The following is a 22160-nucleotide window of genomic DNA, read 5'->3' as shown; positions in this document are numbered from 1 at the left end:
GTATTTAAATATTTTATGGGTTACTGCAACAGTGTAAAAAATGTACGCAAAGGAAATGAGCACCTGAAGTGCAGTATATAAAAATTAAGGAAAAGCTAATAGCTAAATATATATAGTTTTGAAGATTCCCCTGCCCTACCTGTAAATCTCACTACAAACACATACTCTTCCTATCCATTTCTTAGATATTTTATGATGTGATGCCACGGTAAATGTCAAGACTCCGGGGGACATGATTATCTCCCCTGTCATTTTCAAAATTACCTGCTATCTTCCTTCCTGCTACTCAGATAAACAATAACAAGATCAGCTACAGTCATGTCTGAAATATAAATATACAACCCACACACTGCTCAAAACTGCTTTCAGCAATGGACTAGTTTATGTCAGTCTCCCTTATGCTTATTCCCCCTTTATATTTTAGGATATCTTACTTTCAGCTAATTTTTCTATTTTAACTCCCCCAGTTCATCATTCATTTAAGGTTTCTTAACCGGAAAAATGAAAAACTGTACCTCATAAAAGAGGTATGAATCTGCACAGTGAGGGAGGCAACAAGAGAGAGGGAAGGGAGCAGGGCTGTGGAGAAATTACTTTTATCGTATCATTTTTGGATAATATTTGCAAAATATTTTGTAGTTCATATTTGCCAGTACCCTGCTGTCTTTAATGGCATAGGGTTTGAAGAGAGAGAAAGAGAGAAGTCTCAAAGTTCTATTTTTATCTCATTCAGAGGTAAAGTCTGAGATCTTTGAAATCTGTCTTTAAGATTTTTTTAAAAATGCAAACTCAGATTGAAGTCTGAAAAGACAATACTTAAACCAGTGAGGACCCAAAGGAACTAAACGGGAGACTTTGAACTTGGGATGGAAACATTTGGCATTAGAATGGTGGTGGTAGCAATGGTGTTACTTGGACTATTGTTTCAAGCTGCATGCAAGAAACATTCTATTAATTGCACCATATCTGATGATCCACTTCCTATAACTCATCAGTTTTATCAGCCGGGCAGCTTTATTATTGGGGCAATTGTCTCTCAAGTCTTCTCCTTTCAGGACAGCCCCTCTTTCATAAGACAGCCCACAGAGATGTTGACTGATGAACCTATGTAAGAAAATCTTCCTTTTTTTCTTTCTGTAACATGTGTTGTCAAAGTGAGAGGGCAAGGATCCAAAACCTCATCCCCCAATGCCACTCTCTGGTACCTACCAGAGAGGAAGGAACGGAACCACTGCAATACTGTGCCCCCTGTGCCTAACCTCTTCAGGCGGTCCAGAAGGATACCGTGGTCAATGGTATCAAAAGCCGCTGAAAGATCCAGGAGGACAAGGAAGGTGCATTCGCCCCTCTCCAACACCCTCCTCATATCATCCACCAAGGCGACCAAGGCCATTTCAGTCCCATGTCCAGGCCTGAAGCCTGATTGAAATGGATCCAGATAATCCACTTCCTCCAAATGCACTTGCAACTGCTTCACCACCACCCGCTCAACCACCTTGCCCAGGAATGGCAGATTTGAGACTGGGCAATTTAGTTGTTCTGCATTGCTTCCCCAAGACTACTACTTTATTTTTTATGAAGGGGTAGCCTGTCTTTCACATATTTTTTTTCTTTTGCATTTCATCCAGGAGGCACTGATAACACAATGTCTCTTGCATCATCTTCACTTTGTACTTCTGTGTGGTCCAAATTAGTGCTATGCTAAACATTTATTCCCCCACCTCAAAACTTCACTGTTTGTGTGTAAAGTAATAGCCTTCAAAAATGATGAAAGGGGAGAGTAAATTCAGTGTGTGTATGTGTGTGTGCGTGTGTGTGTGTGTGTGTGTGGTAGGTGGGTGGGTGGGAGGGTGCAGGTCTTTTCTCATCCTTTCTTACCTTATTTTCATGGTGGCTGAAGGGTGTTTGTGTGTGTCCTTTCTTTCATTCTACAAATCATCTCACCAGTGGTCTTCACTCTGCAGCCTTCTCAGACATTCCCACTTTACTTAAGCCCAGGGAAAGACATCATGGGGAATGTTCCCCCATCTGGCTTTTTTAAAAAAAAATATGGAAGCATAGGCAGCCAGGGAGGATGAATAGTGCCGAAGAAATGAAAGGGAACACCCACACACACTGACACACTGACACACATAAACACTATCCTCTTTCTCAAAAAAAAAAAAAAAGACATGTTGGCACAGCATTACTTTAAATTGGACCTCAGTCTTAAAAATATGTCGTGGTGGTGATGGTTGCGATGGCAGCGAGTAAAAATGCACACTTCACTATTTTATTGAGTTGGCAGCTTTCATTACAGTTACCTTCCAAAGATGTACCAGCATATCCTGGCCTTGGCATTTGCTATAAATGAGATCAACAAGAATCCCAAACTCTTACTGAACATCACTCTGGGTTTCCATATTCTCAACAACTACTACATAGCAAAGATGACTTATAAGGCTACCTTGAACCTGCTTTGCACACAGAATAGGCATGTCCCAAATTTCGTCTGTGATGCTCAGAAAAAACTAGTTGCTTGTATTGGAGGACTTATGACTGAGACGTCTGCCATTATGGCCAACATTTTTGCTGTCAACAAGGTTCCACAGGTAGGCCATTGCAAAGTCCAGAGCACATAGTGTAGCATTTGATTTTCATCCATCAGATTAACAGCTATACATTTTATTTCAGCTCACGTATGGATCATTTTCCCCATCACATGGTCACAAAAGTTTATTCCCATTTTTGTACCAGATGGTCCCTGATGAATCCTATCAGTACACTGGAGTTGTCCGGTTACTTCTGCATTTTGGATGGACATGGATTGGGCTCCTGGCTGTGGATGATGACTATGGGGACAGGTTTCTGCAGGCCATGGTGCCTTTGCTTACCCAGAATAGCATCTGTTATGCATTCATTCTTAGACTACCAAAACGGTCTTACTTCGATGATTATGCAGACTTCTTGTTAGGGCAAGTAAATAATTATCTAGTTCTCACTGGGAAAAAAGTCAATATATGTTTTGTGTATGGAGAACCTCCATCCTGGCAGGATTTACGAATAATGCTGTTTTGTGCACCATTTTTGTCTTTACCACCTCTGGCTAAAGTGTGGATTGTTACATCCCAATGGGATTTTGAATCATTGTCTGTTCAAAGTTTGTGGGACATCCAGCATTTCCATGGTGCTATATCTGTCACAGTTCACTCGAATCAGCCACTGGGATTCCAACAATTTGTTCACAATATAAAGCCTTTCTGGGCAAAAGAAGATCATTTTATTCAGAATTTCTGGGAGCAAGCATTCAGCTGTTCCTTGAAGATTTTCAGTGTGAATATGGAGATCAGTAAATTCTGCACTGGTGAGGAGAAGTTGGAGAGTCTTCCTCATACTTTTTTTGAAATGAACATGATTGGCCATAGCTACAATATCTACAATGCTGTTTATGCTGTGGCACATGCGCTGCATGCCATGTACATATCAAACTCCAAACACAGAAGATTGTTAGAAGGAGGGAAAGTGGGATTTCAAGTTGTGCAGCCATGGCTGGTAATTACACTTCAGTGCTTTATTTTTGTTTTAAATGAGCTAGCATATGAATCATAGGAAGAATCAATTCTCCCTGCTAAGGGAGCAATACTGAATCATGGAAGCTGGAGTAGTTTATGGTGGCTTAAGTTAAGCTAGTATAAAGGCCATCTGATCCAAACTCTGTTCATATTGGGGGTGCTCCAGGCTGAGCAGACCCAAACCTGTCAGGGGGAAAACAAGCCTGTAAACTAGAGTTTGCCTTGCACTGATGTAAGTTCAGCTGTGTTTCCAGGTAATGTGACAGAGGTGAATGGAATTAGGTTCCAAGGTAGATCCTGCCCCATTCCTACCCCTACCACTCCCAAGAACACCCACTTCCTGTGACTTATGTCGGCAATAGTTACACCAAATCCCGCAAATCCCAGCTGAGCTGGGAGAGTTACAGCAGTGTAGCCCATCTGAGTAGGAAACCAGCCAGCTGAGTTAAAGATCCACCAGATCCTAACTCACTCATCCTGGCAAATGTTGGTTTTAGATTGCATCCTAAGTCTGTAGAATCCCTTGTCTCACAAAGAAAAAGAAACTTGTAGTCACCGATTTCCATCTGGATAAGTATTCAAGAATCAAGGCTAGAATTCTGCAATGTGAAGCCACTAGACATATTCACACTGGGTTTTTTTTAAAAAAAAATGGTTTAATTTTTTATGTTTAAATGCTGTTTTATGATTGATGATCTATATTATGTTATATATTCTAGTTCTGCATACCACTCAAAGATTCCATGAATGTAGAGCGGTTTAGAAATTCTGAAACAAAGATCTATATTTTTCTAAAAAGCAGGGCACCAGTTCTTCCAAATATAATCCTCACTTAGCATTATGAAAAGGATTTTGATTAAATAAAAGACTTAGGCCACAATCCAAACCCAAGATCTGCTGGAAAGAGTGAATTAGGATCTAGTAGATCTCTAGCTCAGCTGGTTGGTTCCCAACTCCAATGGGCTACAGTGTCATAACTCTCGCAAGCCCAGACGAAAGGCATTCTGGGATGGTGGCGTGGCAGGACTGGGGGGATGGAGGTCTGCTCCTGGATTCTAACGCGGTTCAGCTCAGTCACATAACCTGGCTAACCTAACTTAAATCAGCAAAACGAGTGGTGTGAATGAAACTCTATTTTACAGCCATGTTTTCCCTCTGCCAGGCTCAGGTCATCGCAGCCAGCAGTAGACCTGCTCCTGAATATGTTTACAGCAGGAATAAGTTACACTGACATAATTCATCCTGACATAAAATACTCTGGCTTCCTATAGTTTGCATTGCTCTGCACAGGATGTTTGGCTTTATAATGTTTGCCAACCATTTGGAACCAAAAATAAGGAAAATAATAAGTTAGCAAGGTAAGTTCACTGCATGCATACTCTGAAATATATAGTTCCTTGTAGCATTTTCAACATCTTGTTGTCTTTTATTCATTTTCTTTTTCAACCTAGCTCCATCACTTTCTAAAGTGCACCTTCTTCAACAACAGTGCTGGAGACACTGTTAGTTTTGATGAAAATGGACAATTATTAGCAGATTTTGATATTACAAACTGGGTAACTTTCCCAAACAACTCTTTTGTTAGAGTACAAGTTGGGAGACTGGAACGTCAGGCTCCTCTAGGCAAAGAGCTGACTCTTAATGACAATCAAATTTTGTGGCACAGAAGCTTTAATCAGGTGAGAGATATCAGCATATTCTCAAATGAATGAATTATTATGTGGAAACATCCATTTTGGACCATTCAAAGGTCTGGAGATCTCTTGGTGCTGAATCATGCAACATAGCACTGTATTTTTAAAAGCATAATACCATATTACCTTTTCTGCACAATGAAAGAAAGCTGATATCAAACTGGTCTTCTTCACCTGAACATTCCACTAATCCTGATGAAAATTATTCATGTACATATTTATTTATTAATTACATTTATATCCTGCCCTTCTTCCCAATAGTAGCCCAGGGCAGAAAAACACCTAGAAAAGACTTCACTTGCACTGAAGAATAGATAAGGTAGGCAAAAACCAAGCACAGAGGGGAAAGTTTTTCATTACTGGGGTGCTATTGTCAAGAGTTCCCTCTGGCAAGTCATAGATCACCTTATCTTTGTTAATGATGGCACTGCGAGGAGAATCACCCCAGCTGGCCCAGGCAGGATTATACCTAAAGAAACATTTGTTCAGATACCCATGTCCTAAACTAACCAAGGCTTTATGTATTAGAGCTAGAACATTTAACTGGGCCCATTGACAAATAGGCAGCCAGTGCAGTTCTATGAACACATATTTTTATATAATCTCATGCCCATTAACAGCCCAGCCACTCCACTTTGCACTAGCACCATCTTCAAGGGCAACCTAATGTAGAGTGAGCTGCAGTAATCCAACTGGAAGGTGACTAGTGCATGGACCACTGGGTACTGGATATCCCTGTTTGAGAACAGCCAGAGCTGGTGTTTCACACATAGCTGGAAAAAAGGGCCATCTGCACCATTCAGGCCACCTCAGCCTCCAGTGACAGAGCAGAAGCTAGGAGTACTTCCAGACAACCCATGATTCTTCAGGCGGAGTGCAACCCTATCTAGAACAGCCTGTCTTTCTGCTTTCTGGACCTGGGAACAACCAACCCACAGTACCTCTGTCTTGTCAGGATTCAGTTTCAGTTTATTGATTCTCATCCAAACAATAAGGGTCTCCAGACTGCCCAGTTTAACCTGATCCAGCTGGCAAGAAGAACTAGAGCTAAGTGCCATCTGCATATTGATGTAGTCATACCAAAATCTCCTGATAAGAAAATGGGGAAATAGAATGGAACCTTGAGGGATCTTGCAGCATGTCTGTCATGCAGCTGAACAAGCACCCCCAAATGTTCTGGAAATGATCCTCCAGTTTGAAACAGAATCTTGGAATCTAGAAGGACCAAGAGGGTTCCATCCCTGACCCCTCTTGAAACATTTATTATTTGATTTATATCCTGCCCTTCCTCTCAGGAGGAGCCCAGGGTGACTAAAACCATTATGGTAACAAAACCAGGTCTGAAGACAGATTGAAATGAACCAAGAAAATCACCTTCTTCCAAGAACATCTGAAGCTGAACAGGCAATATTATCTTGAGTACCTTGACCCAAAATGAGTTACTTGTAACTGGGTGATAGTTTTCATAATATTCTAGGTTCAGGGAGGGTCTGGGGTGGGGTGCCACAACACCGCCTTATTTGTTTATTTATTATTACATTTATATGCCACCTTTCCTCCAAAGAGCTCGAGATGACATACAAACATGGCTCTCTCCCCTGCCACTTTTATCTGCACAACAACCCTGTGAGATAGGTTTGGCTGAGATGATGACAGGCCCAAGGACCCCCAGTAAACTTCATGGCTGAGAGGGGATTTGAACCCTGCCCCCCAGGTCCCAGTCTGACACTCTAACCACTACACCACACTGGCTCTCAATACAACCAGTACAACCATATCTTACAAAGAAACACTAACCATTCCTTTGACACACTCTGTTAATTCTCCAGGTAGACCTCACCAGCTAAGAATGAGAAGGGTGAATAGCACAGGTGGTAGGCCAAACACATCCATGCATCTTGTCCACATCCTTAGGCCTCATTAACTGAACCTGATCCCTGACCAGACTCGATGGCACACTAGACACCTTCACTAGGCCATCATTGTGGCATCCAGGTTAGCATGGATATGAGCGACTTTATCCTCAAACTTCCCCACTCTGTCTCTTTGGCCCAAAATCAGATGGAAATGAGGTGCTTAAGTGCTCCAACAAACAAGAGTTTGGTGAAGAAACAGAACTCAAAAGGCTACAACCTGTTTGGAAGTATTTATTTTAAGATACTTCAACAGAAGACCAGTGAATGTATTTCAGTTAATGGAAGATATAAGTACAATAATATGAAACAGAAATCAAAAAGAGATTATACATTAATACATCTTGGGGAAGGGTGAAAAAAGTATATGTAAATAATGATTATAAGGAAAAACAAAACATATATACATTACAGCACAAAAAGACATGAGAAAAATCTGTATGTGTAGAAAGGAAATGAAGCTAAGATGGAGTCCAGTGAAGAAATTGCAACTTATATCTGTTCCTCAACATCCCAGAAACCTCTTCCAGCTCACTCTTTAGTTCCTTTAATTTCACCCTTATTGGGGTATAGGGGTTCTCCTGAAGGTTAGTTAGAGTTGATAATGAGCCTTATATCATCTTTACTCTGGTGTGATGATGATGTTGATGATACCATTTGAAGAAGAAATACCAAAGTGTTTCATGAGATCAGTTTCACTAACTCCTTTTCAAGCCTTGTTCTCATGTTCCAGGATGAAGTCCATACATACAGAGACATTTCTGCGCATAAAGCAGATGTTCAGACCTGCTTAAACTATGAGCTAGAATTCTTTTGATAAAGTGTGCTTTCATTCTATTCCACAGCTCCTGGAGCAATTACCTTCACCACGCATGCAGATCCCCTTGCCCCCACAACTAGGTGTAAATCTTCTGCTCCGATTTCAAGGCAAATTGGTCTTCTGGTATAGCAGAGCAAATTCCTTTGGAATGGAACATGCACACAAAGAGAGAGACAGCTCTTCACCCTGTGCTCATATTGCATTGAATACCTGAAGGGACAGAACTGGGTCATACCTGGCTTGCCCAGCTCATCCACCAGGTCTCAATGATGAATGCCAGATTGGCCACTCATCCTTAACCAGGTCATAGATTAGTGATGCCTTATTATGTATCAACCTGGCATTCATTAATAATGACACCAGGCTCAAGGACAGGCTTCCGTGGCTGTCAGTTTCCTGAAACATGTAGGTATATTTAATAGGAGAAAAGTAAAGGATTTTGATGGTCACCATTCATAATATGTGTATCAGTAATTCATGACACCTGGAATGCTTTTTTTCTCCATCATCATTCAAGGAAGTGCTAACAACCTACTTCATACAAGGGACACAGAGTAAGCTTGGGTGATCTCTCCATTTCGTGTCCTCAGCCACTCCTTGGAGATGGGACAATGTCAAGACTCATCTTCTTAATAGTAATCTCCGTTTTATGCTTCTGAACAGGTGCAGCCAATTTCTGTTTGCAATGACAACTGCTATCCTGGCTACAGCAGAAAAAAGAAGGAAGGAGAGAGATTTTGCTGCTACGATTGTGTTCCATGTCCAGAAGGAATGATCTCTGACAAGAAGGGTAGGCTCAATAAAGTACAGTAGGTTGCTCAACAAAGAAGAAACATTAATCCTCGCCTGCCTGTTATATATACAGAAATTAGCAAATGAAGCTTTTGGTGGCATGATGATGGAAACATCGGTACTTCCTAATCATTGCTGACCACAGCGGTGTCAAAGGAAAATCTAAATGTGCCCATTCCAAAGCAGACCGCTCTGACAAACATAAAGTACAATTCCATCCCACAACGGTTTATAATAATAAAACAAATATAATGAAAGCTCACAGAGTCTATGATTGGGCTGGGATGTAGGGGCATTGGGAGCTTGGGATGGGCAGAATTGAATTAATCTGGTTCATGCTTGTTGTGCATATGTTTATCTTTAAGTCTGTTCTATCTCATTTCCATGCAGATATTTTAAAGGGGAAATCCTAACAAATTCAAATTCAAACATTTTGAAAATAACCCATACATTTTTTACATGTTCCAAGGGGTGTTTTCTTTCTTTCTTTCTTTCTTTCTTTCTTTCTTTCTTTCTTTCTTTCTTTCTTTCTTTCTTTCTTTCTTTCTTTCTTTCTTTCTTTCTTTCTTTCTTTCTTGGATTTCAGCTGCTTGCAACAGACAGAAACAGTAGCTGCTGCTGCATGAGTTTGACAATTCTAGGGATAATACTCTAGGAAGCGACTGCATGGTATTGCATTGATTCGCTTCCAGGAAAATAGTATAGGGTTGGGGAATGGTGGCTGCTATGGACCAATTGGACAGCTATCTTTTTTTCCATACAAAGTAACTAGAAGGTTACTCCAAGCTTACAAGGGGCCAGCTGGGAACAGACAGTTGTGGCAGGCAGCAGTGAAAAGAGGCAGCAGTGCTGACAGTTGCACAGCTCCATCCAGCAACTGCAATCTCAGCCCAGCACTGTGAAGAGAGCCACCAAAAAGAAGAATGTCTACAGTTGTTTTAGGCCCTCTGGCCCATTACATGTGTTGACACCAGACCTGATATTTATGTATAATTTGCATTTTGATAACATTATTAAGTGTTTAAAGTTCTGCATGTACATTATCCAGACAGTCCTTACCACAAAATTTTAAAACAGGTTGCTCTCATTTTCCCCCTCCATATTTTGTGTGTGTGTGTGTGTGTGTGTGTACAATGAGAGACAATGGCCACTTAATGAGTTTAGTGAGGTGTGAATCATGAACATCATTCAAATAAAAAAAAATAGAAGCTGAAAGAGACGATAAAATATATAACCACATTTGGCTTGGACTAAGTGTTGGTGGAACAGGGGTGTGTGTGCCAAATGCTTAATTGAAGTGGTCCGTCCTTCAAGCAATAGGATTTCTTTCTTGTAGACCTTGCTTGAAGTCTTCAAATATTTAAGCATCTGTTTTTTTTTCTTTATTTCAGACATGGATGCCTGTATTAATTGCCCAGAAGATCAGTATCCCAACAAGGACCGAAATCAGTGCATTCCCAAGATTTTATCCTATCTCTCTTATAATGAACTTTTAGGAATCATCTTTACTACATCAGCAATTTCTTTCTCTTTGACTACAGTATTAGTGATTGGAGTACTTAAAAAGTACCAGGACACTCCCATAGTGAAAGCCAACAACAGGACCCTCACCTACATCCTCCTCGTCTCCCTCCTTCTATGTTTTCTCTGTTCCTTGCTCTTCATTGGACATCCTGGAAAGGTGACCTGCCTCCTCCGACAAATGGGTTTTGGCCTTGTCTTCTCTATGGCTCTCTCCTCTGTGTTGGCCAAAACTATCACTGTGCTTATGGCCTTCATGGTAACAAGACCAGGATCCAGGATGAGGAAATGGGTGGGGAGAAGAATGGCATATTCTATTGTCCTTTCTGGCTCATTCTTTCAAGCAGGCATTTGTATGGTTTGGCTGATTACTTCCCCTCCATTTCCAGATGCAGACAGGCACTCAATGAATGAGGAAATACTACTGGAATGTAACGAGGGTTCACCCATCATGTTTTACTGTGTCTTGGGTTATTTGGGCTTCCTGGCAACTGTCAGCTTCACTATAGCTTTCCTAGCCAGGAAGTTACCTGACAGTTTCAATGAAGCCAAATTCATCACTTTCAGCATGCTGATCTTTTGTAGTGTTTGGGTGTCTTTTGTCCCAGCATACCAGAGCACAAAGGGAAAACACATGATAGCTGTGGAGATCTTCTCCATCTTGTCCTCCAGTGCTGGATTACTGGGTTCTATTTTCTCCCCTAAATGCTACATTATTATTCTGAGGCCTGAGCTGAACAACAAGGAACATTTAAGAAGAAGAGGAAAGTAAAGAGTGCAAATTCTTCTCTCTGTATACATTATCTATAATACATAATTGTTTGGAATGTTTGGAATCCTTAGACAGCTGCAATTCTGAAAGTTCCTTCTATTATAGTTAAAATAATTTAGAATTTGTTTAAATTTGTAATGGGTCATCACTTCTATAAAATAAAAACATAACGTTTAACTAATTCTCCCTGAAACGTATATGCATCCTGATAAAAAAAATGAATCCAGCCCATTAAATGTGCCTTGAATAAGCACTGATATGTGGACTTTTACACAAGGAGATATTCATCCACACCAAATTGGGAACCAAACACACACCTCAGACTGACCTGCCTGAATCCACTGAAGTCAGGCACAGACACAAAGGTATTTTATTTAAAGGTTTAATAGAAAAGTTCTGTTCAGAGCGCTTCATTTATTAGCTTAAGGTTACACAGTGGTCAGCATCTCTTCAGGCATAACTAGGCACATCTACACAGCACTAAAAAGTTATTGCACCAATTACACACACCACCTTAAAATCCTTAACTATGTCTGGGCAGGGTCCTTCTTCTTGTGTGAGAAAGGTGTCATGGCTGGGAGTGTGTGCGCTTGTGAGCACTCTTTCTCAGTGGGACAGTGAGAACCCATAGGGCTGCCAGTACAGCAGCCTACATGTCCAAGGGTGGCGGCAACACATGAGCAAGATGCATGTCTGATGCATCACTTTCCACCACAAAAGGCTGCTGAGGGTTGGCATGCTGGCATACTGGCTCTGAGGTGAACAACTGCTTCAGCTCCTCAAAGGTGTTTTGTGCTGCCTCAGTCCAGTGAAAGGGCCTTGAACCTTTTAGGCAGTCCATATGGAGGGCTGGAAAAGGCCATGATAAATTGTCAGTAGTAGTTGGCAAACCCCAAAAAGCACTGAAGGGCCTGATTGCTTTTAGGTGGGTGCCAAAAGTGCATGCAACACACCTTCTCTGGATCCATCTCAACTCCAGCAGGGGAGATGTGATAACCCAGAAAGTCCAAAGTGGTCAAATCAAACCCACACTTCCCCAGCTTGGTGTACAGGTGATGCTCTCAAAGTCTCTGTAGCACCACCTTTATGTGCACCTCACACTGTTTGCAGGAGTCCAAGTAAATGAGGATGTCATCTAGACAAACTATCATGAAACGGTCCAAATAGTCCCAAAATATATTGTTCATTAAATTCTGGAAGACAGCAGGAGCGTTCAATAGACAAAATGGCATTACTAAATATTCAAAGTGCCTATAACATGTCTTGAAGGCTGTCTTCCACTCATCCCATTCTTTAATTCAGACTAAATTGTAAGCTCCATGTAAATCCAGTTTAGTGTAAGTCTTTGCAAAGCGCAGCCGTTCCAGCATCTCTTTTTGGAGCGGGTATCGGTTGGGAATGGTGATTTTGTTGAGTTCACAGTAGTCTTGACATGGGTGTAGCTCCCCACCTTTTTTCTTGACAAACAACAGTGGTTAAATACATAAATCTACATGTGCAACATTTTAATTGAAGTTCTATGTGACAGTGATTTTTCTAAAAAAACCCCAAAGTCTACATTTTTCTTTGTTTGTCTGTTGCCTTGGGCACCTAGTTTGTGGAAAGGTGTTTTATGAATACCATTATGATGTAATGAGAGCCAGTGTGGTGTAGTGGTTAAGGTGTTGGACTATGACCTGGGAGACCAGGGTTAGAATCCTCACATAGCCATGAAGCTCACTGGGTGACCTTGGGCCAGTCACTGCCTCTCAGCCTCATGAAAACCCTATTCATAGGGTTGCCTTAAGTCGGGATCGACTTGAAGGCAGTACATTTACATTTACATGATGTAATGCTATATCCAATAGGACTATGAAAAAACTATATGAAGATAGCAGGTGCATTAAATCATTACAGGTGAAAAACTCCACAGGTATGCAATTGTCTCATGGCCCTCTCTGTATTTAAATATTTTATGGGTTACTGCAACAGTGTAAAAAATGTACGCAAAGGAAATGAGCACCTGAAGTGCACTATATAAAAATTAAGGAAAAGCTAATAGCTAAATATATATAGTTTTGAGGATTTCCCTGCCCTACCTGTAAATCTCACTACACACAACACATCCTACAGACAAACACACCCTATCCATTTTTAGATATTTTTATCAGGTGATGCCACAGTAAATGGGACCCCAGGGAAAATAATTATCTCCCCTGTCATTTTCAAAATTACTTTCTATCTTCCTTCCTGTTGCTCAGGATAATGACAAGTAGTAACAAGATCAACTACAGCCATGTCTGAAATATGTATATAAAAACCACATAGTGTTCAGAACTGATTTCAGAAATGGAATAGTTTACAATATGTCAGCCTTTCTTATGCTAATCTACCCATTACATTTTAGGATATCTTACCTCCAGCTAATAACTCTGTCTTAACCACCGTCCCCCCAGTTCATTATAGATTTAAGGTTTCTTAATTGGACAAATGAAAAACTGCACCTCATAAAAGAGGTATTAATCTGTGCACAGTGAGGGAAGGAATGAGAGGGGGGGAAGGAAGCAGGGGTGGGGAGAAACTGCTTTTATCATTTTGGGGATAATATTTGCAAAACATTTTTAGTTCATATTGCCAGTACCTTGCTCTCTTTAATGTGATAGGGTTTGGAGAGAGAGAAAGAGAGAAGTCTCAAAGTTCTATTTTGTTGTATTCAGAGGGAAGTCTGAGATCTGTGACAACTGTCTTTCAAATTGTTTTTTTTTTTAAAGCAAACTCAGACTGAGGACAGAAAACACAGTACTTCAACCAGTGAGGAGAAAGTGAGGACCCAAAGGAAATAAACAGGAGGCTCTGAAGCTGGGATGGAAACCTTTGGCATGAGGATGGTAGCAGCAGCAATGTTGTTATTTGGACTATTGTTTCGAGCTTCATGCAAGAAACATTCTATTAATTGCACCATTTATGAAGATCTGCTTCCTATAACTCATCGCTTTTATCAGTCAGGCAACTATATCATTGGGGCAATTGTCTCTCAAGTCTTCTTCTTTCAGGACAGCCCCTCTTTCACAGGACAGCCCACAGAGATGCTGATTGATGAACCTGTGTAAGGATTTCTTTTCTTTTCTTTCTTTCTCTAACATGTATGGTCAAAGTGCCCTCTAGATTGGTGTTTTGTTGGAGAGGTATACTGCAACATGTTTCTGACACAATAATAGTGCATTTATTCTGCTTTATGTTGGAGAGGTATACTGCAACATGTTTCTGACACAATAATAGTGCATTTATTCTGCTTTATTAGTTGTTCTGTAATGCTTCCCCAACACTACTACTATTGCTGTCCAAAGGTACCATGGCACAACAAAGGAAAAACAAAAATAAACCAGAACACTTGTGGTATTAATAAGGGGGATTGCATATGACTGTCTCAATAACATCATGCACACAAATCATCATGTATGATGCCAGGTGTAGGGCAGGTGGGCCTAGCCACAATGGCCTCATGGGCCAAAAGGGGAGGCCTGATGGGCTTCCCACGCTTGGATTACACAGACACAAATCTGGGTTTGGTCAGGTGTTGATATCATGGCCTTACAAATACAAGTCTGTCACCAATTCTTGTTCAACTCAGCACTGTAATACAGTGCTTCACCTGCACATCTAACAACAACAACAAAATACAGTGTGTGAATCAGTCCTGAAGCAGCTTCTCTTGCCCTGTTATCTCTGGTGATGGTTGTCTTCAAATGGAAAATATTTTTGTAAAGTTACTTCCAAAGGATTTTGAGCAATAATCCCGTTCCGTGCCCGGTACCTGCCGGGCAAAGGGGCGTGTTTGCGGCTGCTGCCGAAGCCAGGCCGCCATCAAGGGTGTGTCCGTGCGCACGTGGCGCGCCAGCGCGCCGTCGTGACGCACAGTAAGGAGGCGGGGCAGCTGAAGGCCATTTAAGGCCACTCCACCAGCCTCCCGCCCTCCTTTGAATTTTGGCGGCGGAGGCCTTGTGGCGGCGGCTGCTGCGCGCCGCGGGGAGCCTTCCGGCCGCGGCGGGCCCTTTGGCCTCCCGCCCTCCTTTGAATTTTGGCGGCGGAGGCCTTGTGGCGGCGGCTGCTGCGCGCCGCGGGGAGCCTTCCGGCCGCGGCGGGCCCTTTGGTGCGCTGGCCTAGCGGGGGCAGCGGCGGCAGCGGGACGCGAGGGGCCTTCGGGCCGCGGCGAGGCTCGGGAGGCCTTCCGGCCACGGCGAGGCCTTTGATGGGCCGGCCTCGCGGCTGCGACGAGGCACATGGGGACTTCCAGCGGCGGCGAGGCACGGGAGGACTTTCAGCCGCGGTGAGGCCTCTGATGGGCCGGCCTTGCGGCTGCGACGAGACGCGTGAGGACTTTCAGCCGCAGCGGGGCACGGGTGGCTTTCCAGTTACAGTTTCAGTTTCAGTTACCCCTGAGGAAGAATCTTTAATTCAGAACATGTCAGGCCTAAACAAACTGCACTGCTATGGGGCCACCTTTGATGCTCTTCTGCTCTCTCCTGTTTCTTTCCTTCAAACTATCACCTTCTGATTCCATCATTTATCATAGAAATAATGTTTGGGATTAAGGGAAACACAACAACCTACTTCTAGTTAAATAGTACCCTAGACTTTCTATCATAAACCTGGAATATGTGGAGTAGGGGGAGAGACAATGTTTAAAATTTAATTCTATGCTGATAGTAAAAGAGAGATTGAAAGGCCAAATACGTCTTGCAACCCAGGGCATGTGTGTCTGTGTTTTAAGTATGCAGAGAGAAATGTTTACTTTAGCTGAAGGTGAATCACAGTCAGCATTTTTATGGATTAAATATAATTTGAAAAGAACAGTAGGGGAAAAGGTTATTTTAAGGATTTTCTATTTAAACTAAACAAAATATTTATGCAGGCAGGCTTCTGTGCAGAACATAGAGGCAAGTATTCAGGGAGAGCTCCTGTCTGTTTCTCTAAGCATAGTAATGCAGCAGGTAAAGGGATGATGCATAGACGAAGAGCTGTCTCTCTACTCTTCTATGTATTTAGGTCCAGTTCCACACTTTATGTGGCAATTGACATTGCCGCTTGCTCACTACATGTCTCTCACAATGCTGTAATGGGTGGCAAACCTCCAGTTAGGGCCAGGAGATACTTCTATTGGGGTCCCCTTCCCATTACAGAAAGCAAAATAGGAATAGACTCCTTTTCTTGATACTGAAGTGTATTTTTAGTTTAAACTAAATGTTACTTTTCAGTTACCAATTACCTAGAGAGGTAGTGGGCTATCTGACACTGGGGGCATTCCAGGGGCAGCTGGAGAGGGGATGCTTTTATTAAGGGATGTACTGAGAAGGCCATCCCACTTCCTCACTGTTTTGCAAACCAGGAAAGTTCAGAGAAGGGGTTAGTCAATTAGGGAGAACTTGAGATGAGAGGGCCCCCCCAAAAATTGCCTGCACTCCCACACCCTCCTGCTGCCTGTGGCCGCCACTTCTTTTGCAGAATAACCTAGAAAGATGCTCTGTCATAACGTAGCGGCCATTTGGATTGGAGCAATGCAATGTAATTACAAAGAGCAGAGGCTTTTTGATGAGGGTGGGGGGCAGCTGGAGACAGAAAGGAGGCTGCAGGAGCCAGTAGGGACCCCCAGTTAGTGCTGCAACCTCACCTCCAAAACTACTTCAACTCCAAATGCAAAGGGAACTCATCCCCCCCTTTTTTCACTGTCAAGCTTCTCCCCCCCCCAAATACGTTCTTCAAAACCCAGGTAAAAATATATGAACCTTTCCATCAGTTAAGTCCCATAAACCTCTGTCCTAAGACCCATTTAATCTGTGGTATTCTGAGTAAACACACATAGGATTCTGCTGTATGTGTGCAATCACATGCCCCCTTCCGGGGGAAGAAGTAACGATACACTCGGGGATTTTCTCATAAGTAAGTATGCATAGAATTGGTCCAATTCATATTTCTCTGAGTAAATTATTTAAACATAATGGAATTAATCACGTGCAGGCTGCACATTTGCTTGCATCTTCTCTTTAGCTAGTTTACAAACTGGTCTGTAGATAAGGTGCCCACCTTTTTTACAGGCCTCTAGTCCTGTGCTTTTAAGAGTCATTTGATCTGCAGACATTAGAAGATGACATTGCTTAACTCCATGCCATCTAATAACTGCTGAATACGAACCTGCTATTAAAGGCACAACAACAAGCCAGAAGGATATGTGGGGCCAGGGCCCCCCAAAGGAGTGGGAAGCAGCCCCCAGCAGAGGCTGCTTGAGAAAAGTGTCCCTTCCCAGCTACGCTCGAGGGCTATGGACCTTGCTTGCAGACTGCCCAGTTATGGGGAGACTCATTTTATGATGTGGTTTTTCTTTATTATGCGGTTTTCCGGATCCTATGGACGCACTGGTCCAGGGGACAATTGATGAAGACATACAGTTGGGCAGGGTTATTGGCCCCTTCCCATCATCCCCTACCTCTGCTCTCTCAGTGCCCCCCCCCGTATAGTGCCCAAAGTGGCAGTGGGCAAAGTCTACCTGATTCACCATCCGTCATACAAGTGGGGTCAGTCAGTGATGGCTTCATACCAGATAGTCTATGCACAGTGCACTACACTTCATTCAATATAGTGCGCACCTGTGGCAGAGATGCCTTATGGGCAAGTGTGGCAGCTAATCTGCCTGCGTTGCCAGCTGTTACACATGGTGGATTTTGAGCTGCTGAGTTTTGCTTTTTAGGTCAACTATGCAGCAGAGCATTACCTATGGGCTGCTGTATTCTTGCATGGAGCACTTCAGCCCCTTCTTGGAAGGGACAGCCAGGAGACGAGAGGCCCCAGAAGCGGTGGGGCACTATTTTCATGATGTCCAGTTCTCGGGTAGGGCAGACTTTGGGTGCATGTTAGCGCTTGATGGCACAGTTTATAGCGTAGCTATGAACTGGGGAGTTCTTTTGGCAGCTGGGGAAGTGGAGGATCCTGCCCCAGTGTTCACCTTCCAGGGTATTAAAATCGACTTTTGGACCCAGGGCTGTAGGCTGCCTGGGAAAAGCTTGAATTGTTGCAGATCAAGATCCTGAAGTTTTCAGGGGCTGGGAAAGTGTTTGCTTTCTGCCCTTCAGGTATTGGGGGCCTTCTGCGGTGGGGTTTATAGTGCCATAACAGGGATTTCACAGCCTTACCACAGGTTCAGGGTTTTGGCTGCCTTATGCGCCAACCTGCGGTGTGGCCCCCTCCGTTCCTGCAGTGCGTCAATGGTGTTTCAGTTAGAGGAAGGACCGACTCTGCTAGTCCCATACCGCATACTGGGAGATGGAGGAGGGGAGTCAGAGATGGTCAGGGCAGGAGGGGATTCCTGGGAGTTGGGGGATGGCAGGGGCTATGCAAAGCGTGGCCTATTCCTAGGAATCACGTCCTGGAATTCATCACAGATGGTAGGAGTAAAGCTTGTCTGCCAGTGTGTCGCAAGGTAGGCTTGCAGGGGGCCTTTAGGACCATTCACATGTCTTGGGATATGTCATGTGCTGGCCAGCTGGCCCATGCACACCCCCATACCCCTTATCCTCACCCTCCATGTTCACCTGACCCGCCAGGGATTGTTGATCAGGGAGGTGCCCTGTGACCATCATGCTTCAAAGCTCAGCGGTTACATGTAGCACCCCTCACACTTAATTTTGGAGCCTTCCGGATGGGGGGTGGGGGTGTTTGGGGCCAGGTCAGACTTCCCTTCGAGCCATCCTGGGGTCCAAGGTTTGTTTCCAGGCAGACCAGGGGTACAAGAGTCATTCCACATTATTTTACCCTCCCCTGGACTGGACACTTCCCCATGACGGCGACATAGTGTTTTTGGCCGGAAGCTATAGGCCTGGTTGCCTGATATTCAGGGGGAGCGATCTTCCCTCATAAAGTTTCGGTCTAGTGTCGCGATGCCTGGGAGCGGACCCATGGGGGTTTGAGGGCCATGCCCCTCCGGAATTGGGGTTGCCTACCTGGCAGTGGAATTGCCTACCTGGGACGGTCTATTTGGTTTTGTATATGCAGGTGCAGGCCGTTAGGAGGTGGAAGTAGGGGGCGCATGGAATACATTCACCGCAGGGGCGAGTCTGAAGGTCTGGGACCCAACTGTTCACGATTGTTTCTGTTTTTGGCAGGTTGCTGGACGGGGATGGAGCAGACGCGCAGTCTACTCTGCAGCCATGGCATGAGCTCATGGGCTGGCCTTGGGGCCGCAAACGCACATTGGTTCACAGCTGGGCCTCTGATGGTGGGCCATGGTTTGGTGACTGGGTCGACAGAGTATGCGCTGGAATGGTCTCCTACCCATGTCGTTCCAGCAGGTTCTGGGCAGAAGGTTACTGAAGGGCAAGACATGTGAGAACATGCAGTTGAGGCCACAATAGCCTCTGGTCGTCTGCTATGGTCAGACAGGAAGGGCAAGGCCCTCAGTGGCAGGCATGTGAGGACATGCAGCTGAGGCCTTGGTAGCCTCGGGTCGTCTGCTGTGGTCAGACATGGAGGGCAAGGCCCTCAGTGGCAGGCATGTGAGGACATGCAGTTGAGGCCACGGTAGCCTTGGGTCGTCTGCTGTGGTCAGACATGGAGGGCAAGGCCCTCAGTGGCAGGCATGTGAGGACATGCAGTCGAGGCCTCGGTAGCCTTGGGTTGTCTGCTGTGGTCGGACATGGAGGGCAAGGCACTCAGTGGCAGACATGCTTGGACATGCAGTTCGGGAGGCAACGATGCCATCCTCCTGAGGGACCTGCAGAGGGGTCTGCATGAGATTCTTATCGGGTGTGGGGTAAAGGGAGACTAAGCAGAGGCTTGTCCCCCTTTTGTGGCAAAGAAGTGCGGGAAAAGGTTTAAAGGGAAAGGGCAGCTAGGTGACACCTTTAGGCACCTTTGGGGGCGATTGGCGGTCCGGGGGCCTGCAGCTCAGGGCTATACGGCCCGGGGGGCAGAACACGGGCCGCCTTTGGGGCCAACGTGCCTCATCCGCTCGGAGTTTCACGGCTCCGGGGGGCGGTGATGCGGGTTGGACCCCCTACACATCTTCTGGGTGTGGCCTGAGCTGGGGGTCTGGCACAGGGCAGCCCCGGGCTCAGGCAAGGTTTGATCGCCCTATGGCTGCAAGCAGGCTTTGCCTGGATCATCAGAATGCTCCCGCACTTGATTTCCCCTCTGCAGGTTCATTATTCCAATTGATTCCGTTTAATAAAGTGGCCCATGATTTAACCCAATGAATGGTGTTTGTGTTTTATTTCGGCAATAGGCCGCAATCCCGTTCCGTGCCCGGTACCTGCCGGGCAAAGGGGCGTGTTTGCGGCTGCTGCCAAAGCCAGGCCGCCATCAAGGGTGTGTCCGTGCGCACGTGGCGCGCCAGCGCGCCGTCGTGACGCACAGTAAGGAGGCGGGGCAGCTGAAGGCCATTTAAGGCCACTCCACCAGCCTCCCGCCCTCCTTTGAATTTTGGCGGCGCCCGCCCGACCCTCCCTCTACTGCAGTGTGATTCATTTGGTCGCTACGGGGCCGACTAGGAATTTTTGGCCTGCCTGCCTCGCTTTGCTGGCAGGTTTCTTTTGCCTACTCCACACTGTGGTTGGGGGGACGGGTCAAGGGTTAGCACGGGTGCCTTTGGGGTTAATAGGCTGATTGGTGTGTTTTTAGCTTCAATATGTCAACGGTCACTTGTGGCAAAGAAGTGCGGGAAAAGGTTTAAAGGGAAAGGGCAGCTAGGTGACACCTTTAGGCACCTTTGGGGGCGATTGGCGGTCCGGGGGCCTGCAGCTCAGGGCTATACGGCCCGGGGGGCAGAACACGGGCCGCCTTTGGGGCCAACGTGCCTCATCCGCTCAGAGTTTCACGGCTCCGGGGGGCGGTGATGCGGGTTGGACCCCCTACACATCTTCTGGGTGTGGCCTGAGCTGGGGGTCTGGCACAGGGCAGCCCCGGGCTCAGGCAAGGTTTGATCGCCCTATGGCTGCAAGCAGGCTTTGCCTGGATCATCAGAATGCTCCCGCACTTGATTTCCCCTCTGCAGGTTCATTATTCCAATTGATTCCGTTTAATAAAGTGGCCCATGATTTAACCCAATGAATGGTGTTTGTGTTTTATTTCGGCAATAGGCCGCAAGCATACAGATTATCCAATGATCCACACAGTAAGTTCTAGAAAGAGAGTCTTACTGTCCTGTCTCTTTAAGATTTAGATTTTTCATAAAAAGGTTCAGAAGCAAAATGTACCATACAAATGATATTTTTGGAGGTCTTGAGTTGCTGAATAGTTTCTGTTGTTAGAGATAATGGGTTGTGTCTACTGTTAGTCCAACTCATAGTAAAAATACTGAAATTAATATACATGTCTAACTTAGGTACATTAATTTCAGTGGTTCTGCTCTGAGTAGGACTGACATTAGATACATCTCACTGATTCAACTGGATGTTGGAAACAGTATTTTAAGTGCAGCAATGATCATAAATGATTGAAGAGCTTTCTTTATGAAGGGGTAGCCTGTCTTCGACGTATTTTTCTTTTGTATTTGGTCCAGGAGGAGCTGCTAACACAATGTCTCTTGCATCATCTTCACTTTGTACTTCTGTATGGTTCAAACTAGTGCTTTGCTAAACATTTCTCCTATTTCCCAGCCTCAGAACTTCACCATTAATTTATGTGTAAAGTAATAGCCTTCAAAAATGATGAAAGGAGATAGTAAATTCAAGTGTGTGTATGTGTGTGGTTTTTATAAGGGTGGGTGGGAGGGTGCAGGTCTTTTCTCATCCTTACCTTACCATATTTTCATGTTGGCAGAAGGGTGTTTGTGCATGTCCTTTCTATAAGTTATTTCACCAGTAGTCAGCACTCTGCAGCCTTCCCAGACATCCCCATTTCACTTAAGCCTAGGGAAAGACATCATGAGGTAACTTCCCTCATCAGGCCTTTTTCTAAAAACAAATATGGTAGCATGTGCAGCCAGGGATGGTGAAGATTGCTGAAGAAATGATTACTGATATGGAAACACACATATAGACCACCCTGAGTCATGCTGCAATGATAAAGTAAGCTCAAAAAATTGCACAATGACATTCCAAAGTGCCCTGAGAAAAAAGGCACAAAAATGCA

The 22160-nt window shown here is 44.4% G+C and overlaps 1 protein-coding gene across 1 annotated transcript; it reads left to right on the top strand.

Moving 5' to 3' along the window:
• The first annotated feature begins 2312 nt into the window (after positions 1-2312).
• Positions 2313-11063, top strand: LOC133367614 (vomeronasal type-2 receptor 26-like). Its single transcript, XM_061591710.1, has 5 exons — positions 2313-2591; positions 2737-3531; positions 5003-5230; positions 8642-8768; positions 10162-11063. The coding sequence occupies exons 1-5, from the start codon at positions 2313-2315 to the stop codon at positions 11061-11063; spliced, it is 2331 nt and encodes a 776-aa protein (XP_061447694.1).
• Positions 11064-22160: the final 11097 nt, after the last annotated feature.

This window comes from Rhineura floridana, chromosome 11, assembly GCF_030035675.1.
Source record: "Rhineura floridana isolate rRhiFlo1 chromosome 11, rRhiFlo1.hap2, whole genome shotgun sequence".
In the NCBI taxonomy this organism is placed as follows: Eukaryota; Metazoa; Chordata; class Lepidosauria; order Squamata; family Rhineuridae; genus Rhineura; species Rhineura floridana.
The sequence above is the reverse complement of the archived record's forward strand: the minus strand, read 5'-3'. Positions and strand labels throughout refer to the sequence as shown.